Raw genomic sequence first — 26381 nt, forward strand, 5'->3', positions numbered from 1 at the left:
TCCCAAACTGGCAACAACCTAAATGTCTATCAATGGGTGAATGGTTAAACAGAATGTTAAATCATTATCATGGAATACTATTCAATAAAAATAAACTATTGAAACAGACAATGACTGGATTAATCTCCAGAGAATGATGCTAAGTGAAAAAAGCCAATACCTAAAGAAGTGGAGAGCGTATTTTGGTTGCTATGGTTTGAATATGTGCCCCTCCAAAACTTATGTTGAAGCTTAATCCCCAATGTGGCAATAGTGAGAGGTGAGGCCTTAAAGAGACGACTGGGTCATGAGGGCTCTGCTCTCATGAATGGATTAATCCACTCATGAATTAATGGACTAATGGGTTATCATGGGAGTGGGATTGGTGGTTTTATAAGAGGTAGAGAGACCTGAGCTAGCATGCTCCGCTCTCTTGCCATGTAATAGTGGTGCCATCTCAAGATTCTGCAGAGTCTCCACCAGCAAGAAGGCCCTCACCAGATGCAACCCCTCGACCTCCATAAGTGTAAGAAATAACTTCCTCTTCTTTGTAAGTTACCCAGTTTCAGATATTCTGTTATAAGCAACAGAAAATAAGACAGTGGTTGTCAGGGGTTTAGGTTGTGTGGTGGGGGTAGGGGTGGGGGTAGGGAAAGGAGAAAGAAGGAAGTTGATCTGTGTTATTTTGTACAACTGAATGTAAATCTACAATTATCTAAAAATAAAAATTTTAAGAAAAAATAGGAATTGTATGACATTAATCAATCTAAAACAACATTCCTCTCAATCATCCCACTGGTCATTTTATGTTCATGAGTTTTCCAGTCTTTAAGATTTCCCTATATTAAGAAAAAACACCAATTAACAATGGTCAGTATCTAATTTCTGTCCAATTATCTGTCATTACATGTTTTGTGAGATTCACACTGACATGGGTTATTTTGATCTCTTTTTTTAGTTTTACAATTTTAAATGGTATATTTTTCATTGCCGTCCATGAATTCGTTGATAATATGTACAAATACACCTAATTTTTGTATGTGTTGGTTTCTTCAACCTTGCTTAATAGTTCTAGGAGTTATTTTGTATATTCCTAGACATTTGCTTTATAGCAATTATGTCACCTGCAAATAAGGACATTTTCATTTCTTCTTTTTAATCTGTATGCCTTTCCCCACCTATCTTGTCTTACTGTGCACTAGCTGGAACTTCTGGTACTATGTTGAATCAAAGTTATGAGAGAGGAAATTTTTGCCTTGTTTTCCATCTTAGGTGGCAAGCATCTACTCTTTCATCATTAATTGTAATGCTAGCTCTGGGGTTTCTGTTGATGTTGTTTATTAAGCTGAGGAAGTTCTCTTTCTAATTTTTAGAGGTTTTTAAAAATTGTTATTAAGGATGGGCGTTGAATTATGTCAAGTGATTTTTCCACATTGATTAATGTAATCAACTGATTTTTCTCCTTCAGCCTTCAACTTGGTGAAGGTGATTTTCAAGTACCAAACAAGGCCATCTTGCCTGGAATTAACACCACTTGGTCATATTGCATAACTTCTTTTATATATTGCTGAATTCTGTTTGCTAACATATTGTTAAAGAATTTTGTATCTATGTTATTGAGGTATATTGGTTTATAGTTTTTTTGTTTGTTTGTTTGTTTGTCCTGTCTTTGGTTTTAGTATCAGAGTAATACATGCTTTATAAAAGGGATTGGAAGAGTTTCCTCCTCTTCTGTTTTCTAGAAGACAGTGTGTAGAATTGGTGCTAGTTCTTCTTTTCCCATTTGTTAGAATTCTCCAGTGAAAGTATCTGGACCCGGAGATACCACTTTTGGGAGTTTTAAAATTACAAATTTGGCTGGGTATGGTGGCTCACACCTATAATCCCAGCACTTTGGGAGGCCAAGGGCGGCGGGTCGCGAGGTCAGGAGTTTGAGACCAGCCTGGCCAGCATGGTGAAACCCCGTCTCTACTAAAAATGCAAAAAATTAGCCAGGGATGGTGGTGCATGCCTGTAGTCCCAGCTACTCGGGAGGCTGAGGCAAGAGAATTGCTTGAACCCAGCAGGCAGAGGTTGCAGTGAACCGAGATCGCACCACTGTGCTCCAGCCTGGGCAACAGAGCATGACACCATCTCAAAAAAATAAAAAATTACATATTTATTTTCCTTAATATTTATAGGCTGTTCAAATAATCTGTTTCATATTGCATGAATTGTGGTAGTTATTTTTGTTTCCTTTTGAGAAATTTGTCCATTTCATCTAAGTTCTGAGAATGTATGTATGTAGACTTGTCCATAGTAGTCCTTCACCTAGCCTTGTGATGTGTACAGGGCCCGTAGTGACAGCCTCCATCTTATTCTTGATATTGGTAATTTGTATCTTCTCCCTTTTTTCATTTTTTAGTCAATATATTGATCTTTTCAAATAACTCTATTGCATTGTTTTTTTTCTCTGTTGTTTTTCTGTTCAATTTTATTTATTTCTGCTCTTTAATTATTTCCGGCTGGGTACGGTGACTCATGCCTGTAATCCCAGCACTTTGAGAGGCTGGGGTGGGTGAATCACTTGAGGTCAGGAGTTTGAGACCATCCTGGCCAACATGGTGAATGAAACCTGGTCTCTACTTTAAGAATATAAAAATTAGCCAGGCATGGTGGTGGGCACCTGTAATCCCAGCTACTCAGGAGGCTGAGGCAGCAGAGATTGCAGTGAGCCGAGATCGCACCACTGCACTCCAGCCTAGGTGACAGAGCAAGACTCTATCACACACACAAAAAAAAATTATTTCTTTTCACTTGCTCTGAGTTTATTTTGCTTTACTTTTTTCTAGGTTTTTGAGGTAAGAACTTAAATTGTTGATTTGAGACTTTTTTCTTTTTTAATGTAAGCTTTAAGTTCTGTAAAATTTCCTCTCAGTATCACTTCAGCTGTTTCTCACAACTTTGATAGGTTAAATTTGTATTTTCATTTAGTTCAGTGTTTTTACGTTTTCATTGAGACTTCCTCTTTGACCCTTGGATTACTTAGAAATATGTTGTTTAGTTTCAAAGTGTTTGGAGAATTTCATGTTATCGTTCTGTTATTGATTTTTAGTTTGATTCTACTGTGATTAGAGAATGTACTCTATATGATTTCAGTTCTTCTAAATTTGTTTAGATGTGTCTTATGACACATGCATTTTGTGGGCACCTGAAAAAAATAGTATTCTGCTGTTGTTTGGTGGAGTGTTTTATGATGTCAACTAGAACCTGTTTATTGATGGTGGTGCTGTACTCTTCTGTATTCTTTCTGATATTCTCTCTAGTTCCATCAAATGTTGAGAGAGGGATATTGATGTCTGCAGTTCTAATTGTGGATTTGTCTATTCTTTGAGTTTTATCAGTTTTTGCTTCATGTATTTTGAATCTATGTTCTTTGTTGTAGATACATTTAGGATTGCTATGTCTTCAAGGTGGATTGATCTTTGTTTCATTATGTAATGTGCCTTTCTATATTTGGGGTTTTCTGTGCTCCGAAATCTACTTCATCTGATATTAATATAGCACCCCCACTATATTTTAATCAATGTTTACATGATGAATCTTTTCCCATTTTTTACTTTTATCCTACCTATATCTCTATATTTGAAGTGAGTTTCTTGTAGACGGCATGTAGATGGATCATAAATTTACCCTGCCAATCTTTGTCTTTTAATTGGTTTATTTAGACCATTTATCCTCAATGTAATTATTGATACATTAGGACTTAAGTGTACCTTTTTACTTTTTGTTTTCTTTGTTCTCTGTTTTTATTTATTTTATTTTTCCTGATTTCATGTGGGTTACTTGAACATTAATTTTTTTTAGGATTTCATTTATAATGTTTTGGTGTGTTTCTCTTTTTATAGATATTTTATTGCTTGCTCTAGGTATTACATACACGTAACTTAGCACAGTCTACTGGGTCAACACTTTACCAGTTTCTGTGAAGTATAGAAACCATACCTCCCTTTATATCCCCTTTCCCTCCCTATTTATAATATGATTGTCTTTAATGTTTTCTCTGCATGCATTTAGAACCACCTCAGACAGTGTTATAATTTTTATGAGAATAAAAATTTAGAAAACTCAAGAGGAGTAGGAAAGCCTCTTGTATTTACCTGTATTACTTTATCTGTAGCCTTCCATTTCTATTTCTTTCTTCCCACAGGTCCTTGGTTCTGTTGGGGGTTTTTTGTTTGTTTGTTTGTTTTTTGAAGCGGAGTTTTGCTCTTGTTGCCTGGGTTGGAGTGCAATGGTGTGATCTTGGCTTACCGCAACCTCCATCTCCCGGGTTCAAGCGATTCTCCTGCCTTGGCCTCCCGAGTAGCTGGGATTACAGCCATGCACCACCACACCTGGCTAATTTTGTATTTTTAGTAGAGAGGGAGTTTCTCCATGTTGGTCAGGCTGGTCTCAAACTCCCGACCTCAGGTGATCCGCCCGCCTTGGCCTCCCAAAGTGCTGGGTTTACAGGCGTGAGCCACCATGCCCAACCAGATTTTTTTTTAAGTCTATTTTCGCTTTATTATTTATAATGGGTAATTTTTATTATTTTTATCTTCAAGTTTATTGATTCTTTTCTCTTCCTTCTCTCTTCTGCTGTTGAACCTATTCTTTTATTTTCGCTATTTTTTTTAGTTCTGAAACTTCCATTTTAAGAAATAATTATTCTGTTTATTTGCTGAGACACTTTTTTTTTCCATTTGTCTCAAGTGCATCGAGATGCTTATTAAAGCATTTTTAAATGGCTGCTTTGGAATTTTGCCAGATATTCTAACCTTTATGTTATGTCAACATTGACATCTGTTAATTGTCTTTATTCATTCAAGTTGAGATTTTTCATGGTTCCTATTATAACAAGTGATTTTTGATAGAAACATGGACATTTGGAGTATTATGTTTTGAGACTCTGGATCTTATTTAAACCTCTTTTAGGTAGCTTCATCTGACACTGCTCTGGTAGGAGAAAGTGAGGAGTGGAGTGGGGTTGTTACTGCCAGGTGGAGAGGGAAGTCCAGATTCCTCAGTTGACACTTGAGAGAGGGAGAGACTCCTTGTTCCTGCTGGGCAGGGGTATGAGTTCCAGCTCCCTGCTAAGCCTCTGCTGACACCACCCTGGCTGGGAAGGCCAGGGAAGCCTTGTTGCTGTTTCTCACATGCCTTCTGCTGAGGGGTAGGAGGGGTAGGAGGGAAGGGTGACCTCAGCACCACTGAGCAGTGGTAAAAATCCTGATTCTCTGCCACGCTTCCTCTGGCACCACCCCAGAGGGATAGGGAGTGGTGCTTGGTTACTACTGTCAGGAGGAGTTGAAGTCCAGGCCCCCAGGTAGTCTCTCCATTGTCACAATGAGGGGAGTACTCATTGCAGGCCTATCGGGGATGAAAGTCCTCCAGGCACGGTAGCTCACACCTGTAATCCCAGCACTTTGGGAGGCCGAGGTGGGCAAATCACCTGAGGTCAGGAGTTTGAGACCAGCCTGGTCACCATGATGAAACTCCATCTGTACAAAAATGTAAGAATTAGCTGGACATGATAGTGGGCACCTGTAGTCCCAGCTACTTGGGAGGCTGAGGTGGGAGAATCGCTTGAAGTCGGGAGGCCGAGGTTGCTGTGAGCTGAGATGGTGCCCCTAGCTGGGCGACAGAGCAAGACTCCATCTCAAAAAAAAAAAGAAAAGAAAGTCATCTCCTTGGCCCCACCTTCTCTCATACCCCAGCTGGGATATTGGGGTCTCTCATTACAGCCCAATGAGGGGGGAAGTCCAGGTCCTCACTTGGCCTGTGCTAGCATGCATGGGGACAAGTCATAGGTTTTCCATGATGTTTACCAAGAGTAGAGCAGTTACCATGTAAGAGTTTTCTGCCTTTCTAGGCTGCCCGTTCCTTGGTCCTTGGTTAAAGAGAGCAGGCTTTGGTAGAGCTTTTTGTCAGCACCTGTTGCTGTTTCTGGGTTGCTAGCTCCTTCAACTCAAAACCTGAGATATACGAGGCCAAAAGAAAATCCAGAGCTGGGCACAGTGGCTCGCACCTTTAATCCTAGCACTTTGGGATGCCAGGGCGGATGGATCACTTGAAGTCAGGAGTTTGAGACCAACCTGGCCAACATGGCAAAACCTTCTCTCTACTAAAAAAATTAAAAAATTAACTAGGCTTGGTGGTTCATGCCTGTTATTCCAGCTACTCAGGAAGCTGAGGCACGGGAATCGTTTGAATGGAAGGCAGAGGTTTCAGTGAGCCGAGACTACACCACTGCATTCCAGCCTGAATAACAGAGTGAGACCATGTCTCAAAAAAAAAAAGAAAGAAAGAAAGGAAGGAAGGAAAGAAAAGAAAGAAAACCCAGGAACTTGCCACTGCCTCATTCCTAAAGTCTCTAGGTTTTAGCCTGTCTGCCTCTTCTCTCCACCTCTCGGTGTCTTCTTATGTTTACTTTACATATAATGTCAGCCATTTTAGTTGTTCTTAATGAGAGGAATAGGGAAAAGTGTGATACTCTATCCTCCCAGAATCAGAAGTCCCAAATTTCTCTTAATACTAAGCAGCACCATGTTTTAAGGAATAGGCATTAAAGTGTTTTCTCTTGTCCAAGGACTGAGAAGAACCAGGAGAATTTTGTCTGCTCTATTTCCTGACTCCTTTTCATTAATACTTAAATATGAGGTATTCAGCAACTATAGTCAGTTTGATAGCAAAGGGAGATGCTCCTTTGACATTTAATGGTATGTTCTTTGAAAGATTAGAGCTGTCAAAATGTCTGAAGGTTTTATTTGTACATTTTATTTCATTGCTTGGGCACTTTTTTGAGGCTGTTGACAGTTTTTGTTCATCCTCTGTATTTCCCCCTGAGGGGTCTTGAGGCTATACTGGGAGGGCACAAGGAAGTCCAAGCCCAGGGACTTAGCCTTCTTCCATCCCTTCCTGACACAGGGCTTTCACTAGAACAGTGAAGTCAGACTACTGGCGGCCATGCTGGAGCATGAAGGACAGCTGTGCCTCTGTGGGTGGGCTTGGCTCTAGCTGTCCATAGCAGGCGAGTCATTGCTCTTTGCATTCCTGATTTAGCAAGAACATGAGGGGACCCCAATATTGCAAAGAAACTGTTGCATGTCTTTCTCTTTTCCAGGCAAAAACTGATTATTCCAAATGGAAGTTGCCCTGTTATTCTGAATACTTACTTTTGTGAGAAAGTTGTTGCCAAAGAAGATTCAAAAAAAACTTGTGATGTGTACTATCCGGATATACCCCTTCCAAGAAGAAGCATCTCTTTGGCCCAGATGTTTGTAATTAAGGGTCTAACAAATAATTCACCTGAAATCCAGGTAAACTCCTATTGACTTAAAGGTTTTATGCTTGTAATATGTTAGTGACTGGATTTGGAAGGGCTTCAGTGTAGGTGAAGATGTTTACCTTTTGTGTCCCTCCAAAAATCCCACCACAAGTATATATGCTGCAGGAACTTATTGTTATGCCTGAATATATTATGGTTCAGTTCAGCATTTAGTGGTGCTCTTTTTACAGTATTTCATCTTTCTAATTATGTATCTTTAATCTTTATTCTAATTTATTAAAATAGAGTCATGCATCACTTAACGGGGATATGTTCTGAGAAATTTGTCATTAGGTGATTTTGTCATTGTGTGACCATCATAAGAGTACACTTACACAAACCTAGATGTTCCAGCCTACTACACACTTAGGGTATATGGTATGGCTGATTGCTCCCAGGCCACAAACCTGCACAGCATGTTACTTTACTGAACACTGTAGGCAATTGTAACACAATGGTAAGTACTTGTGTATGTAAACATATCTAAACATAGAAAAAGGATAGTAAAAATACAGTCCAAAAGATAAAAAATGGTGCACCTGTATAGGGCATTTACCATAAATGGAGACTATAGAACTGGAAGTTGCTCTGGGTGAGTCAGTGAGTGAGTGTGGAGTGCACGTGAAGGCCTCAGACACTACTGTAGACTTTATAAACACTGAACACTTGCACTACACTAAATTAAATTTTTTCTTCAGTAATAAATAATTTAACCTTAATTTACTGTAACTTTCTAACTTTATAAACTTTAAATTTTTCATTAACTTTTTTACTCTTTATAGCAGCACTTAGCTTACAACACAAATACAAATAGCTATTCAAAAATATTTTTTCTTTTTTTTTTTTTTTTTTTTTTGAGATGGAGTCTCGCTCTGTCGCCCAGGCTGGAGTGCAGTGGCCGGATTACAGGCGCCCGCCACCTCGCCCGGCTAGTTTTTTGTATTTTTTTTAGTAGAGACGGGGTTTCACCATGTTAGCCAGGATGGTCTCGATCTCCTGGCCTTGTGATCCGCCTGTCTCGGCCTCCCAAAGTGCTGGGATTACAGGCTTGAGCCACCGCGCCCGGCCAAAAATATTTTTTCTTTATATCCTTTTTTCTGTTTTTATTTTTTATTTCTTTTTACTTTTAAAACTTCTTTGTTGTAAACTAAAATACAAACACACACAGTAGCCTAGGTCTTCACAGGGTCAGGACCATCAATATCACCATCTTCCACCTCCACATCTTGTCCCACTGGAATGTATTGAGGGACAGTAATGTGCATGAAGCTGTCATCTCTTTGGATAACAATGCCTTCTTCTAGATACCTTCTGAAGGACCTGCCTGAGGATGTTTTACACATAACTTGTTTTTTAACATGTAGAACACTCTAAAATAACAATTAAAAGTATAGTACAGTAAATACATAAGCCGGTAACATTGTTTATTATTATCAAATATTAGGTACTATACATAACAGGATGTGCTAGACTTTTATGCAACTGGCAACACACTACTTTTGTTTACACCAGCATCACCACAAATGTGCATACATCACTAGGCAACAGGAATTTTTCATCTCCATCATAGTTTTATGAGACCACGGTCAAACATGCTGTCCATTGTTGACAGAAACATCATCATACAGTGCATGCTGGTATTTGACAACGTTCATTTTCTCTATTCTTGTAATGTCTAAGAATTTTTTAAAACCCTCCTTTATTTATTTAAAAAATCATATTTTTCTTTTCCACAATATCTATTATCCCTTGGGATAAAAAGAACTGCATAAGCTTGAGATTATATGCTGGAGTTGTTTTTTGCAATTTTACTGGTCCTAAGCCATGATCATTTGCCAAGATGAATTTAGGGAACTACTAAAATTCACTTGCTGTGGGCGCCCCTGGGACCACCCTAAGCACTGAATGTTCGTGTGGCTCCCAGTGCACTGGCCTCAAGGTCTCTGGGTTATATAAGTTGTCGCTAAGCAGAATGCTTCCTGAGACTGACAGATCAAGGGAGGAGGAATACGAAAGAAAAGTAGACAAACTTTCAGCCTGTTTTGTACCAGCTAGTCAAGCAAAATCTCTCTTTGACTATCAAAAGAAGTATCTGGAGAGGATTATGCAAAAAGGAAGACTCTCTAATCAATTTAATTATAACAGATAAAAAATATGGCCCAAAGCACATTACTGTTTTAACATATAGTTTTAAACAGCTATGTAATATTAATCCCATGAGATACATTTTTGGCCTATAACAGTGATAATGAAACTACTTGTAGCATAATGGTTAAACGTGTGAACTTTGGAACCAGATGACCTGGTTCAAATCCCAACTCAGCCACTTCCTGCTGGGTCATCTCGGGCAAGATCCGTGGTCTCTGTGTCTCAGTTTTCTTATCTGTAAAATGGAGGTGTGATATTATCTATCTTCTTGGGTGGTTGTGTGAGGATAAGCATGTTTAATATGTAAATTTAAAAGCCTGGAATATATAGAAAGCACTCTGGAAGTGGTGGTGTTTTATTATGACAGGTGATATTATGTAAGGGGTTGTTGGGAGAATATGTGAGTATGTAAAATGCTTAGCCTCGGAGATTGCACATACAAGAACTTAATAAAATGAAGCATTTGTAGTATCCCTAGTCATTCTTTTATCTTCATTTTTGGTTTGTTCTGTTGGAATTCTTACCTCAAAAGAGAAAAATTTCTTGAATTATCATGAATTTTATTAGCAAAACTTTCTGTGTGTTTTCAAAGACCTGCCTGGTATAGCAGACATCCTGCTGTGCTCCTTGTTCTTTCACTGGCCTTCAGCTTGCAATCTTAGCCACCTGGCAGGCCCAGAGCCCCACACCACAAGTTCCTTTGTTTTCATCTTCATCATCACTTCAGTGTAGTGCAGATCCACTGGGGGGCTGCTTAAGGATGTCATTATTTGGTGTGCAGCATGTTGCTTGTTGTTAGCCAAACCTGAAACTTTGTGAGTCTTGAAACTGTTCCCTTTATGTATCTCGGCCAGGTTGTGTGTAGTGGTGTAGCCACCACAGGGACAACCTCGACCCACGGGCACAAAGAAGCAAAACAGCACATCCCAGCCGGCACTCCCCTAAGGGATTCTCTCCTGGACATGGTGGAAAGCCTGGGAGCTGCCTCATGGCCAGGAGCTGGGGTCCGAGTGGTGGTGCAAAGAGTGTATTCTCTTCCCAGCAGAGACAGCACCAGGGGTCAGCAGCGGGCCAGCTCAGGACACACAGACCCAGCTGGAACTCGGTGAGTGTCAAGATGCTGGTGTGGGGCAGGGGTGAAGAGTCACTTAGACAGAGTGCTCTAGAAAGTGGAGGCTCTTCCCAGAGCACGTTCTTAGCTGCATTCACCATATACGTGCACTGTTTTTGTTTTTCCTTGCATCAAAATTTGGGCTACATGGTATGATAAAGGATTTTATCTATCTATTTAATTTTAAAGTCCTATTAAAAATTAAATTTACTGCATTTTCTTTTACCTTTAATGGTTCATGTTCTTGAAAGTCATACAAATGCAAGAAATATTGGTTTTGTTCTGGGAAAGCCAAGACATGTGGTTGTCATACCTCAAAAGACCATTGCAACATCCAGTTTTATATGTCTTGAAAACCTGAGTAGGTAATGGCAATTGGTAAACCTGTGGCTTTCAGAGAGTACTGTATCAAACCATCTGTATCAGAACTGCCTAATAGAACTTTCTGCAATGATGTAAATGTTGTCTGTCTGCATCATCCAATGCAGTTAAGTGCAGACAAATGTAGTAGAAGTGATGTTGTCTTTACTCAGATTTAGGCCCTTCCTGGTGTTGGTTCTTACAGATAGCTGTAGACGCATGACTGACAGAGAGGTTTGTTTGTTTACATCAGAGCCTCAGCATAGTCTTTTTTCTTTTTGCAACGTCCACCTCTGGAGTTCAAGAGATTCTCGTGCCCAAGTAGCTGAGATTACAGGCATACACCACCATGCCTGGCTAATTTTTGTATTTTTAGTAGAGACAAGGTTTTGCTACGTTGGCCAGGCTGGTCTCAAGTTCCTGGCCTCAAGTGATCCACCCGCCTCAGCCCCCCAAAGTGCTGATATTACTGGCGTGAACCACCACGCCCAGCCTGGCATAGCCTTTTGAAGTTATCTCTAGCAATGATAATTGCCCTCAAGGAAGTAAGATGGATTTCCAACAGAATAGAAATTAAAAGTATAGATGCTACTTCATCAGTTTTGTTTAACTATTAATAAGAAAACACATACTGAAGAAACAGTAATTAACAATCATCCTGGCCGGGCATGGTTGCTAACACCTATAATCCCAGCACTTTGGGAGGAGCCCTAGGCAGGCAGGTCACTTGAGCCCAGGAGTTTGAGACCACCCTGGACAAAGCAAGATGGCAAGACCGCATCTCTAACATAAAGACAAAGCAATCATCGTGTCGTAACACTGCCTTCTGATGCCAGAGAGAGAAACAGGATACCTACGCTCCTATGTGAATTATGAATAATCTTCAAGTGGAGGCACTTTATTTGAAAATACTATGAATTTCAGAAAGTCACCTTGAGGTCTAGAGTTGGAGAATGTTTCTTTTGGAATTACAGAAAAAAAAATGGTTCTTTTTTGGAATATGTATGTTTGTGAAATCCATGAAATCAGTTTTAAGGTCTTTATCATGGCTTATAAATATAGACCAGTCTTGCACCCTTTGCCCTAAATCTGTGGTAAATTTATATAGAATTTTCTAAGACAGCTACACATCAGACATAGGTTTTTGTTTTGTGTTTTTGTTTTGCTTGGCCTTTTTAATGACACATCCAGTGTTAGGTTTTGAAGAAGGGAATACTAGTTACCTTGGCAATGAGGAACTTGGTAGAGCTTCCTCATTTCAGCACACAGACCACACACTCCAAGGGGACGAGGAAACAGAGACAGTGGGGAACTGAATCACCCTGATGAGAAGGAACGACGAAACTGACGGTGTGGTTGCTTCCTCTGACTAATCACAGCCAATGCACGTTATGAAGACTGTCCCTCTAGGTCCTCCAGTGGTGGTGGTTTTACTTGTTTAGCAAAGAGAGAAAAACTAGAAGCTAAAATCTGGTGAAATGCTACCAATGTGAGTGGCATTGTGAATGCTTTGGAGTTGTACTTTGGAATACATGTGGTGACATATCCAATGAGAATATGCTGGTGGTAGATTGAAAGAAGGCCAGGCATGAACTTCAAAAACAAGAAAACAACATCCAGTTATTCAGAGTTAATGAATATGCATTCTGTGTGATGCATTTTCTGTAGCACATCGGAGATTGTACAGTATTGAAGCTAGGTAATATTATTCCCACTTTGCAGATGAGGAAACGGAGCCTCAAGGAGGATCTCACTGCTGACACAGGTGGACACAAAGAAAAATGCAATGGGATATAGAATCCCAGATGACATGGTTGTAGAGTGTTAGAGTTTAAAAGAAAAGGGAGAGGCCGGGCGCAGTGGCTCATGCCTGTAATTCCAGCACTTTGGGAGGCCGAGGCAGGCAGATCTCAAGGTCGGGAGATCTAGACCACCCTGGCCAACATGGTGAAACCCTGTCGGTACTAAAAATACAAAAATTAGCCAGCCATGGTGGTACGCACCTGTAGTCCCAGCTACTCTGGAGACTGAGGCAGAAGAATCGCTTGAACCCAGGAGGTGGAGGTTGCAGTGAGCCGAGATCGTGCCACTGCATTCCAGCCTGGGGACAGAGCAAGACTCTGTCTCGAAAAGAAAAGGGAGAAAATTGAGTTAGAACCAAGCCGTGTTTAGATTAAGGCTGACCCAGGGTCAAGTTGTCCAGGGCAGCAGAAGTGCAGGTGCCTTGCCCGGGGAGACTTGGTTGGACTGTGTACAAAGATGAACTTTTGAACTAAGGGCCATAGTGTTGGCCTTGAGTTTGAGGACAGGGCTGCTGAGATGTCTTTGGGTACAAGAAAATCTGATCATTAATATTTTCTAGATTATTTTGCTGTGATAATGATCAGGCTCTCTAGTTTATATATCAAATTAATATAGAAGTAAAACTGTACTTTATTCACTACTAATTATTTGCTAATATATTTAGAAAGAAAAACTTAGAGAATGTATCTGCCTTCGAGACACAGCAGTATGCATTCTAAGGCAGTTTTTTATACATGTACATGTAGCACGAACATTATTAGAAGATGCAGATGTGTAGCCTGGAAGATTTTCTGCCTGTGATTCCTGCTTTCAGCTTCCTGATCAGAGATGACATATGGAACACTCTGTGGGTCCCACAGGATAGACAAACTTGGGCTTAGCTAGTACAGACTCATCAGCCCAGCACACACAGAAGGAAAATTGCATAAGCAGTGACCCCTTCCAACTAAAGGCAGCTCTAAGTCTGGTCTCCTTGTTTTTCAGAATGGCTTTTCTTGAGCTCTTGTCATTATCTGCTCTACCCCAGAGATCTTTCAAGCTATTAGTAAACTCAAAGACAACCTTGATTACTGTGTATTTTCTGTGAAGTCCAGAAATTACCGTGTGAGAAGAAATTAAACCTGGGTGAAAAGAAATGAAGGTATCTTATGGCAGATTTGTTTGCCACAATAGTTGCCCCTTCCCAGCCCAAGTCAGGTGGTTGCTGATAAAACCCTGCAATTAATTTCTGTCTAAGTTTACTTTGCACCTTGATCATAGGTGTCAATCTCAGTCTGTTCCCAGTTCTCAGGCAGTGTCACTTTTCTGATACCAGTAACAGCTTATCTTCTGAAAGCTGACAGCTCAATTACTGCCAACCTTGAAATTAAAAGAAAATTTTTTGAAGCAGCTAGTCCTGTTCAGGGTCAGATAGATTCTCTTAAAAGGTTCATGTCCTCTGCACTGTGAAACATTATCAGAAATAGACTTTACATTTCAGAAATATAATATGTTAGAGTCCCCTGTCCATTGTTCTTCTGGATGACTTCCTTTAACTTGAGCTGTTAATGAAAACATTTCTGTGAGGTTTCTCAAGGTGTTGTAGGTCAGAGTAACCAACGCAAACTTAAGTTTTATAAATCACTAAAATCAAAGGTAACAAAAAACTGATGCAGAAGGCACTCCCTAACCACAGAATAGGCAGTCTGTTCAAAGCCCAAACACACCTTTTTTATAGATCCACTACATGTTGAATGATCGTTAGATTAATGCATGACTAATAAAGCCATAGGCATTTTTTTTTTTTAAGAGAAAGGGAGCACTGGCCGTCGAGGTAATTTATAACAAAAACTGAGGCAAAGAGAGAAAGTGATGATTCCTTAGTGATTCTCTGTGTCCTGGTGGTGCAGGTCCAGACCATATTACCTCACTCCAAGCCCATGGTGATTGTCAGCAGACATCACCTTTCTTTCTCCCTTTCTAAAACATTCTCTTCCTTTCTTCTTGAGATATTTAACCTAGGGACCAGTACTTTTTGTTTGTTTGTTTGTTTTTTAAACATGGTCTTGCTCTGTTGCCTAGGCTGGAGTGCAGTGGAGCAATCATGGCTTATTGCAGCCTCAACCTCCTGAGCTCAAGCAGTCCTTCCACCTCAGCCCCCAAATAGTTGGAACCACAGGCACGTGCCACCACACCCAGCTAATATTTTTTTTTTTTTTTTTTTTTAGAGACAGGGTCTCACTCTGTTGCCCAGGCTGATCTCAAACTTGTAACCTCAAGCAATCCTCCTGCCTTGGCTTTCCAAAGTACTAGGACTACAGGCATGAGCCACCATACCTGACCAAGTAATGTAATCTTTATCCTTTAGAGATGCAAATTCTTTCTTGCCCTTCATTGCAGAAATATTTTAAAGTGGAGAGTTAGTCCTTTGCAAGAGGACAGAACTTGCTAAATAGTTGTGTCTTCAGACAAAAAGCTGGAGAAATTCACTGAGCTGGACTCAGAAAAAAAGCACATTTTCCTTTTTCCATACCTTGATGTTTTACTCCTGGTTTTGGTCTTTTGGCCTTTTCTTTATTTTCATGTTGTGTATTTATTCCTTCTTTTCACTAAGGAAAAAAAAATCCACCATGCCCTGGACCAGGTCCTGGGCCTGCAGTGGTTGACAAAACCAGACATTGTCTCTGTGTTCCTAGAGCATAGTACTACTGGGAGATTCCACACAAAATAGTTTACAACAAATGCATTTGTGATTACAAGTTGCAATAAGTGCCCTGGTGAGAAAAAAAATAGGGCACAAAGGAGAACGTACATAATTTAGTTTAAAGGGTTCAAAGATGGTGTTCTAAGGCAGTACTCTTTAAGTTTAGGTGTTAGGTAAAGAGAAGATGAAAGAGAATTGCTCACAGAAGAGAGAATACCTTTGAAAAGCTCTTGGACAGGAGGGAGATGCCAGCATGACCATGCTGCGCGGGCCAGCAAGAGATCCCAGGCAGGAAACTGGCCACAGCCTAGTGGACCATGTACAGGAGCTGCAGCGTCTGCTGTGGCTGCCCACTGATCAAGAATGAGGTTGACCCGCTTGAAAGTCAGCTTTAGCTATCAGGGGTTTAGTAGGATGGGCACATGGGCTAGGGCCCAGTGAAAGCAGAGAGACCCAGGAAGCAGCGACTGCCATAGTCCAGGTCAGAGAGGACTGGTGGGTTCCTGAGTCTCCTGTGGCTTTGCCAGAGCTAGAGAAAAGGTCCATGTTCTAGATGTGTGTGATGGCTTCATAATGGATTGGTTGGGGGAGGAGCAAAGTAGAAGGGAATATTCAGAGAGCGAGCCTCAGCTTGAGTTATTTAGTTGAAAGATGTTCCCATTTGCTGAGATGAGAAAAATACAGTGAGAGCAGGTCTGGAAGAAAGCTTGAGAATGCAGTCTGTGCCTACTAAGTTTGAGATTCCTATGAGACATCCAAGAACAGATGTCTTGTGAGAAAGCTGGACATACATACCTTACACCCAGAAGGTTTTAGATTGGACATAAATGTTTGGGGGCTCTCAGCTTGTGTCTGGTCACTATGTATCTTTGTATGTTCATTCATTTTGTTTGTGGATGTTAGCAGGTTATGTTTGTTTATGGTGCCAAGCTCCAAAGGCACTAATGGCTGTGAGTGCAAGGCAGCAGTGTCCTGTCACAGCTGAGTCTACAACCAGGGCTGTGGAGGAGGTCACTTTAGGGAAACAGTAGAGACAAAGGAAAGAAGAAAGAAAGAAGCAGGCATTCAGCTCCAAGGTCCTCTTGCATTGGAAAGCAGGTAGAAGAGGAGCCCGCTGAGGAGATAGAGGAGGCTGGGCTGGTGAAGCAAGAGGAAACCAGAACTGGTGGCAAGCGCTCAGGATGGTGCTTCCATGTGGGAGGGGACCCATAGTACTGCAAAGTCTAATAAAGTGGGCATTGAAAACCTGTGCCCCAGATTTGGGAGGAGTTGCTGGGTCACTTCATGAGCAGGAGGTGTAGGGAACAGTGAGCGCAGAAGCTCACTTAGCAGAGTAGAGTGGGTGGGATGCCAGAGGAGGAACAGGCTTGGATAATAAATGTTTTCTTGATGCACAAGGGGATGACAATATCCAAATTTACATAGAACAACAGAACTGCAATGAGGGCATTCTGTCTCTTGTTTCCTAATGTGTATGCAGGTACCATTTTTCTTTTAAAAATGCATTGAGACCGGTGGTTTAATGGAAAGGACAAAAAGTCTGGAATCAGACTGGTGTGGGTTCACTGGTGACAGGACATTTAGCAGGGAGACTGGGGCAAATTGTGTTTCCTTGTCCGTGAAACTGGTATTATAATACTATAATGCAGACTGATGGTGAGGACTGGTTGGGATGATGTATGTGAAGTACTCAGCGGGATGCTTCCCATATGACAAGTACTCAGTAAAAAGCAGCTCACTCCCTCTTTAACGGCAAGCATAGATGCTTAAAAAAATAGTGGTAAAGAGCATTGCTACAATAATACAAACTTGAACTAAGCAAAGATAAGCTATTCCTTTACAAATCAGCACTCAGTGTTGGTACTGAGTCTGCCATCTGGCTGCTGGGGAAGCTTGCTTGAAGGTGATTTTTATTTCTATACTTTTGGCCACCTCATTCCCCACCTCTACCCCTACCACTGCCATCAAATAGGAGTTGATGCCCATTTACTTTGGAAAAGAAGCATTTGTGTAAATTTGTATGTGAAGTATGACCACCACTGTCTAAATGATGGAGATATGGAAGTTCCTCTGGAATAAACATATTGTAGAAAACTGCCCTAATGCTGGGGCCAGTGTTGAATGGTGCTGATATTGTGGTTGGAAATTTTTTTACTTTGTCCAGAGCATTAAACAAATAAAGATCCCATCCAGGCACGGTGGCTCATGCCTGTAATCCCAGCACTTTGGGAGGCCGAGGTGGGCGGATCACGAGGTCAAGAGATCGAGACCATTCTGGCTAACACGATGAAACCCCATCTTTACTAAAAATACAAAAAAAAAAAATAGCCAGGCATGGTGGTGGGCACCTGTAGTCCCAGCTACTGGGGAGGCTGAGACAGGAGAATGGTGTGAATCCAGGAGGTGGAGCTTGCAGTGAGCTGAGATCGCACCACTGCACTCCAGCCTGGGTGACAGAGTGAGACTCCATCTCAAAGAAACAAACAAAAAAACAAATAAAGATCCCAAACTCCTGATGGTGAGAATGGTTCAGATTAAGGCCAAACGAGGAACATGCACTAGTAGATCATGGATGTGATGATTAGGGGCATTAGGCTTTGCATGTGTTTGGACAGTGAAGAAAGACTCTTGGATCAAGCTTACTAGACTCCTTTTGAAAAGCTGGTCAGCTGTGACACATTGATTCCCCAGCTGTGTGCTCACCTGCTGTGTCCTGTTGGGTGAATACAACTCTTCTCCCTGCTTGTGAACCTTACTTTTCTTCCCGCTAAACAGTTGGGAGATATTCTTGACTCTGCCTCCTTTTCTCTGTATTGAGATAGGGTGGCATACATTCCTTCTCTGTAACAGTGGCATATCCCTGTCTACAGTTGAAGAGCCTGAAGGGAAGACAGCTCCCTCGTCAACAACACAGGGAACCATTTCACCTGCTTTTCTTTTATGTACCACCACATACTGCCAGAGTTGGTGGAATGACTGTTCATCCATCTGCTTAGCATCACATTTTCGTAAGGTGGTTGTTGTCACTCATACTTGCTTTATTTCTGAAGTCTCTTTGCTTCTTCCTGTTGTAGAAAAGTTCAAATTGTTCCTTTTCAATGATTTGAATTTTTTTATCGTAATGTGAAAGATTGTGAGTGCAGAGTATCATTTTTTTTTTTTGCATGTCCTTATAACTGATGCCATAGCCCATGCCTTAGGTTTGTTCTTACCTGTGCTCATTCAATTCATTTAAATCATCCCTTAATTATTAGTTCTGTGTCCATGAGTCTTAAATAAACCTTTTAATCTCAGCTGCCCATCTCTTCTTAACCTTTGTTTGTTTCCTCTCTAAAACAGTTATTGTCAGTCCTTATGATATCCAGGGCCATTTGACATTGTTTCTTCTCAGCCCTGGCTCAATATTAAAGCCTAATGAGGAACATGCACTGGTAGATCGTGGATGTGATGATTAGGGGCCTTAGCCTTTGTGTGTGTTTGGACAGTGGAAAAAGATTCTTGCATCAAGCTTACTAAATTCCTTTTGAAAAGGTAGTCAACCATTTTGACTACCTGAAAAGGTGGTCCGAAATTTTCAAAAGGAATCTAGTAAGCTTGATCCAAGAGTCTTTCTCCACTGTCCAAACATACACAAAGGCTAATTCTAGTAGTAGAATTAGTCTTACTACTGCTTATTCTACTAATTGACATCCAGACCCTTTATATTCTTTGCCATTCTTCCTGTCCACATGCCGACTTACTGTAAGAATAAAGACATATCAGAACCCATGGAATTATAGTCTGGTGTTTATGGTTCTGTCATGTATACACAGAGAGATCTAGAAATTGGAACTTGACTCATGGGGACCCGAAGGAATCTATCTTATCTCTATCACATTTTTAAAGAGCTTTATTGATACATAATTCATATCCCATAAAATTCATTTATTTAAAGTGTACAATTCAGTTATGTTTATTGTAATTACAGACTTGTGCAATCATGACTATAATATGAAATTAGAACTTTCTGCAACCTCAAAAAGAAACCCCATACCAATTGACTGCCAATTCCCAATTCTTCCCAGCCCCTGGCAACCACTTATCTACTTTTTGTCTCTACAGATTTGCTTATTCTGGATACTTCATATAAGTAGAATCACAAGTCTTTTGTGACTGGCTTCTTTTACCTAGCATAATATTTTTAAGGTTTATCCATGTTGTGATATGTTTCAGTACTTCATTCCTTGTTATGGATGAATAATAATCCATTATCTGTGAATATACCATATTTTATTTCTCTTTTGAGTTGATGCACACCTGAGTTGTTTCCACTTTATGATTAACATGAATAGTGCTACTATGAATATCCGCATACAAGTTTTTTGTGTGGATATATTTTCATTTCTCCTGAATATATATCTAGGCATGGAATTGCTGAGTCATAAGGTAACTCTATGTTTGATTTTCTGAGGGACTGCCACAGTATTTTCCAAAGTGGCTACACGATTTTACATTCCCATCAGCAATGTAAAATATACCAGGGTTCCACTTTCTCCACATCCACTCCAAAATTTGTTATTGTTGTCTTTTTTATTGTAGCCATCCACTTGTGTCTGAAGTGGGTATCTCATTGTGGCTTTGATTTGCATTTCCTGATGACTAGCAATGTTGAGCATCTTTTTTTTTTGAGACGGAGTCTCGCTCTGTCGCCAGGGCGGCGTGCAGTGGCACGATCTCGGTTCACTGCAACCTCTGCCTCCCAGGTTCAAGCGATTCTTCTGCCTCAGCCTCCCAAGTAGCTGGGACTACAGGTGCACGCTACCATGCCCAGCTAATTTTTTGTATTTTTAGTAGAGACAGAGTTTTGCCATGTTGGCCTGGATGGTCTCAATATCTTGACCTCATCATCTGCCTGCCTCAGCCTCCCAAAGTGCTGGGATTACAGGTGTGAGCCACTGCACCTGGTTGAGCGTCTTTTCATAGGCTATTGGCTGTTCGTATATCTTCTTTAGAGAAATGTCTTTCAAGTCCTTTGCCTATTTTTGAAGTTGGGTTATTTTTTGTTGTTGAATTGTAAGAGTTCTCTGTATAAGTCCTTTATGATTTGCAAATATTTTTTCCCATTCTGTGGAGTTTTTCACTTTTTTGATAGTGTCCTTTGAAACACAAAGATTTATCATTTTGACAATGTCCAATTTATCATTTTTGTTATTATTGCTTGTGTTTTCAGGGTCATATCTAAGAAAGCATTGGTGAATCCAAGGTTATGCAAACATAATTCTGTGTTTTCTTCCAAGAATTTTATAGCTTTTGCCCTTATATTTTGGTCTGTGATCCATTTTGAGTTAATTTGTGTGTATGGTCCAACATCGTGGGTTGGACCCTCCTTGTGGTTAAAGATTATGTTTAGTACTAATAGTAGTCTTTATGTTTTATTTAAATATATATCTTATTTTTGGCATTTGTTACAGTTTGCACTGTTATGTCTTTGTGTGCATAGCATTTCTTCCCTTGTAGGTAGCAGAAAATGGATCCATTTCTCCACCCTTTGTCTCTTTTAACTTTTATCATTTTATTGAAATAGTGTTGTGTTACACAGCTATCTGATTGAAACAGTAAAAGTTTCAGAGTAGAGTTAGAGGTGTAAATAATATGAAAGTAGTATGTTCATGCTCTTTAAACACTTGATAATATCAACCTATATCATTTGACCTATGTTCTCATTTATGGCTACACACATTGAATAACTTTCTTGGTAAACTTATGGATAATATGAAAACTGCAGTGAAAGTTTCCATGCTCTTTTTTTCTATATATTAAACCAGTGATAGACTTGAAGGAAAAAATGAAATGGAATGGCAACAGCCTGGGGATATGAGTACAGACAATTATGAAGTTTTGATAATAGAATGAAAACAGCAAGAGTAATTTTCCAGATTCATATTCAGTCATGGTATGTGTAACCACCATTCTAAGTTTGCATCTTAACCTGGCCATGGTGATTTTCCAGCACCTGTCATCCATCAAGAACAAGAAAGATTTCAAGGTGGCCCTATATAAAAGGCATGGAATTTTTTCCTCCCTATTTCTGACCTCCTTTCTCTGGAAACTTTTGTTCCTGAAAGAGGCTGGAGACCTGGAACAGTCTCCCCACTCTTCCCACCATACCCCCACCCCATTCCTGCAGCTGCAATCCGGAGCAGCACTGTGATCACACTAGAACTTTCCTGTGAGTCAGATTGCAGCTCTGGAGTGTGCTTTGCTGAGATGATGGCACAGAGAAGAGCCATGGGAGACAGCACACAGCCTGGCAGAGTCTTCAGGGGTGGCCAGATGCAAGCACACAGTGCCACGTGCCTCTGTGGGCAAGAAGCAGAGACAGGGCGAGATCAAGCCTGACCCAACTTGACTTCCTCCTCCAGCTGAGCCGCCACACCTTGCTGCCCCTCTCCTCCCCTTTTGCCTCTGTCAAATGACCTACTCTAGCCCTCTCTCCCAGCTGCTGCTAGACCCAGAGCATTTGGTGCAGCCAGCTGGCAGGTTTGGTAGGCTCACCCTTGTTATGCTGATTTCTTGGCTCCACAGTTCTCAGTGGCTTGAGCCAGCTCAGCTCCTTCTCCACAGGGAACTGGAGCAAAAATCCTGCAGAGCAATTCTTGGGTTGGACACCGTCTTCCCAGGAGAGAGGATTGTACATGAACAGATGCCCTTGTTTCTTCCTCACTTGCTGCTCTGGCACTGGTATTATAAATGGTCTGAACTTTCACATTTATTTGCACAGATACAAAAGAGAGTGACAGATGCTTGATTATATAATGAGACTAACAACCAGGTATTAAACATTGCACTGATACTTGTCATTGCCTTCAAAATAAGCTCTATGTGTTTTCTTTACTTCAGTTGTCTCATTTAACCATAAATAAGCCCTCGGAGGTCAGGGGCTGTGACTCATCTGGTTTTGGTACTGGACCATGAATGCAGTAGACACCCAGCAAGTATGTGTTGATGGGAAACAGCAATGGCTGATTGAGCAGCTAAGAAGGTGGGGTGAGGTTGTGGCTCCCCTTCTCTTCTCAGGATGAACCAGTCCATGGAGTTGTACTACAAATGTTGTTGTTTGTCTAAGGAGATTGACGAGGCCAGTGAGGTAGAACTTGCCAGGAATACTCTGCTTTGGGACAGAGGTGATGTGTGTTCCAATCAGATAGAGGATGAGACACTGGGAACCAAGGTCCCTGAAGAATGTTCAGTCAGTATAAACAAATAGGGAACAGCACAAGGAGGGACACTTAGGGAAGTGGCAGGGGAGGAACAAGGGCAGCTCTTGGGTGAAGATGTTTATAAAGAAAATAGAGGCTGGGCTCGGTGTCTCACGCCTGTAATCCCAGCACTTTGGGAGGCCAAGACGGGCAGATCATGAGGTCAGATTGAGACCATCCTGGCTAACACAGTGAAACCCGGTCTTTACTAAAAATACAAAAAATTAGCCAGGTGTGGTGGGGGGGCACCTGTAGTTCCAGCTAGGGAGGCTGAGGTAGGAGAATGGCGTGAACCTGGGAGGTGGAGCTTACAGTGAGCCGAGATGGCGCCACTGCACCCCAGCCTGGGCAACAGAGCGAGACTCCATCTCAAAAAAAAAAAGAAAATAGAGAATTCAGTGGATAATGATGTAAGGGTTTTAAAGCATTTATTACAATTAATGTAGAACTAAAAGTTCAAGCAAAAATTAAACAACCACAGGCAGATGATAGAAGAATTAAAATATGACATTTAACATCGAATGAAATAAAATTACCTGAGAGGAAGGAACTCATCATTTGAATTAAACAAAAAAGGAGAACTGAGTCGTCCAGAGGTAGCTTGTGGGGAGAGACTCCACAGGCCTCTGGTATCTGTATCTCAAGGCAACTGTGTGAGGCTCTCCACACGTATCTGGCCTGCCACCTGGTTTCCCGTAAGTGCAAGACCACCCTTCCTATCTTTGGTGTGGAATCTCAATGCAGGTTGTCTACAGCTCCTAGAGGAGGGAACAAGAGAGGACTAGATTATATGCATGCTATGGAGTGGGAAGAAGAGTGAAATAAATGTCAAAATCTTCTTGATGCCTCCCAATGAAATCAGATTTTTGGAAAACTTCAGAAGTGGCTTATTCGGCTTTGTACTTCGAGTCTTTGCACACAGGTAAGTTAAATAGAACCCTGGCTACCCTGGAATCCCGCAGACATTGAATGAGGAGAAGCTGAACATCTCTGAGGACCCATCTCCTCAAGAGCTATGGAAAAGTGGGAAACTGCAGTGACAGCAAGGATACCAGGAAATCTTGTCTTGAAAATTTTTGAACTTAATTCTGGTTTGTACTCAGCTCATGGTTGCATCATCTTCTCTCCAGAAAAGGCTAGAACAAGATTTCCTGAAATGATATATGTTCAAGAGCTACCGCGTATTTGGGAGAAAGTGTCATTCCTAATGGCAGACAATAAAGGCATTATCTGGTAATTTACTTTTATGTTTCAGTTTTGAACTTCTTCCAGGTGCTTCCTAAATAATAATATCTGGTCTCTGCTTTATGTTTGGGTGGAAAATTGGGGAGAGTATAACCCAAGGACCCGAGGGGCAACGATGAAGCCACGTACCTGTGAGCACTGTGACTTTTAGGCCTTGTGACAGCTATGACTCATCTGTCACCTCTGCCTGGTCAGAGTATGCTCTGTTAATGTTGTGGTAAAAAACACTAAGTATGTCCATTTACATATATGCATTCATATGTGTCCCCTTTATACACTACCTGGAAGCTTCCATAAGAAGAGACTGTTTCCAGTCACTGCCACCATGGAGGAAATGGATGCTATGCGGCAGGCTCCCGGAATGCCTGGTAGAACCATGTGAATTTTATGTGTATGTATGCATTAACTTATATTTATTTATTTATTGAGATAAAATTAACATAAAATTGACCATTTTGAAGTGTGTAATTCAGTGGTAGCACATTCACAATGTTGTACAACTACCAACGCTATATCATTCCAAAACAGTTTAATCACACCAAAGGAAATCCTGTACATATTAAGCAGTCCCTCCCCACTAACCCCTTACCCAGCCCGTTGCAGCTACCAGTCTGCTTTCTGTTTCTGTGTATTTGTCTGTTCTGAATATTTCATATAAATGGAATGATACAACATCTGACCTTTTGTGTCTGGCATCTTAAACTTGGGATAATGTTTTCAAGGCTCATCCATTCTGTAGCATGTGCCAGTACTTCATTTCTTTTTATGACTGAGTAATATTCTGTTGTATAGATATATCACATTTTATGCATTCATCAGTTTATGGACATTTGTGTTGTTTTCACTTTTTGGCTTTTATGAATAATGTTGCTATGAACTTCTGCACAGAAGTTTTTCTGTGGACATCTGTTTTCATTTCTGTTGGTGTAGATATGCCTAGGAGTAAGTTACTGGGTTATATGTTAATTCAATATTTAACTTTTTGAGGAACCACCATACTGTTTTCCACAGTGGCTACATCATTTTAAATTTTCACCAGGGGTGCAATTTCTCCACATCCTCGCCAGCACTTGTTTTCTTTTTGTAACCATAACAATCCTAATGGGTGTGAAGTGGTATCTCACTGTGGCTTTGATTCACATCTCTCTAATGACTGATGATGAGCTTCTTTTCATGTGCTTGTTGTCCATTTGCGTATCTACTATGGAGAAATGATTTTTCAAGTCTTTTACTCTTTTTAAAATTGTGTTGTATTTTTATTGTCGAGTTGTAAGAGTTTTCTCTTTTTATTTTATTTTATTTTAAGTTACAAGTTACATGTGCAAGATGTGTTACATAGGTAAATGTGTGCCATGGTAGTTTGCTGCACCTATCAACCCATAACCTGGGTGTTAAGCCACACATGCATTAGCTATTTATCCTCAGGCTCTCCCTTTCCCCACTCCCTACCCCATACAGGCCCCAGTGTGTGTTCCCTTCCCTGTGTCCACAAGTTCTCATTGTTCAGCTCCCACTTGTAAGTGAGAACATGTGGTGTTTGGTTTTCTGTTCCTCTGATACTCTGCTGGGGATAATGGCTCCCAGCTCCATCCATGTCCCTGCAAAGGACATGATCTCGTTCCTTTTTTTTTTTTTTTTTTTAGATGGAGTCTCGCTCTGTTGCCAGGCTGGAGTGGTGGTGTGATCTTGGCTCACTGCAACCTCTGCCTCCTGGGTTCAAGCAGTTCTCCTGCCTCAGCCTCCCAAGTAGCTGGGACTACAGACATGCGCCACCACGCCTGGTTAATTTTTTTTTTTTTTTTTTGAGACGGAGTCTCGCTCTGTCGCCCAGGGTGGAGTGCAGTGGCCGGATCTCAGCTCACTGCAAGCTCCACCTCCCGGGTTTAGGCCATTCTCCTGCCTCAGCCTCCTGAGTAGCTGGGACTACAGGCACCCGCCACCTCGCCCGGCTAGTTTTTTGTATTTTTTAGTAGAGACGGGGTTTCACCGTGTTAGCCAAGATGGTCTCGATCTCCTGACCTCGTGATCCGCCTGTCTCGGCCTCCCAAAGTACTGGGATTACAGGCTTGAGCCACCGCGCCCGGCCTAATATTTTTGTATGTTAGTGGAGATGGGGTTTCACCATGTTGGCCAGGATGGTCTTGATCTCCTGACCTCTTGATCCACTCACCTCGGCCTCCCAAAGTGCTGGAATTACAGGCGTAAGCCACCGCACCCAGCTGATCTCGTTCCTTTTCATGGCTGCATAGTATTCCATAGTGTATATGCACCATATTTGCTTTATCCAGTCTATCATTGGTGGGCATTTGGGTTGATTCTATGTTTTTGCTTTTGTGAATAACGCTGCAGTGAACATATGCATGCATTTATCTTCATGATAGAATGATTTATATTCCTTCGGGTATATACCCAGTAATGAGATTGCTGAGTCAAATGCTATTTCTGGTTCTAGGTCTTTGAGGAATC

General features: G+C 41.1%; 1 protein-coding gene across 11 annotated transcripts in view; it reads left to right on the forward strand.

Annotated features, from left to right (window-relative positions):
• Positions 1 to 26381, forward strand: part of SPIDR (scaffold protein involved in DNA repair) — a 481415-nt gene that overhangs the window by 324878 nt on the left and 130156 nt on the right. For 10 of the 11 annotated variants that reach the window (XM_031669954.1, XM_031669957.1, XM_031669958.1 and 7 more), the window contains 2 exons: positions 7124 to 7319; positions 10330 to 10580. In XM_031669954.1, coding sequence (XP_031525814.1) covers positions 7124 to 7319; positions 10330 to 10580 — 447 coding nt within the window. Of the gene's footprint in view, positions 1 to 7123; positions 7320 to 10329; positions 10581 to 23515; positions 23904 to 24203; positions 24307 to 26381 lie in introns of those variants that run through there. The other variant, XM_021942293.2, reaches the window with a different exon arrangement.

The sequence above is a fragment of the Papio anubis genome, chromosome 8 (assembly GCF_008728515.1).
Source record: "Papio anubis isolate 15944 chromosome 8, Panubis1.0, whole genome shotgun sequence".
Lineage (NCBI taxonomy): Eukaryota > Metazoa > Chordata > Mammalia > Primates > Cercopithecidae > Papio > Papio anubis.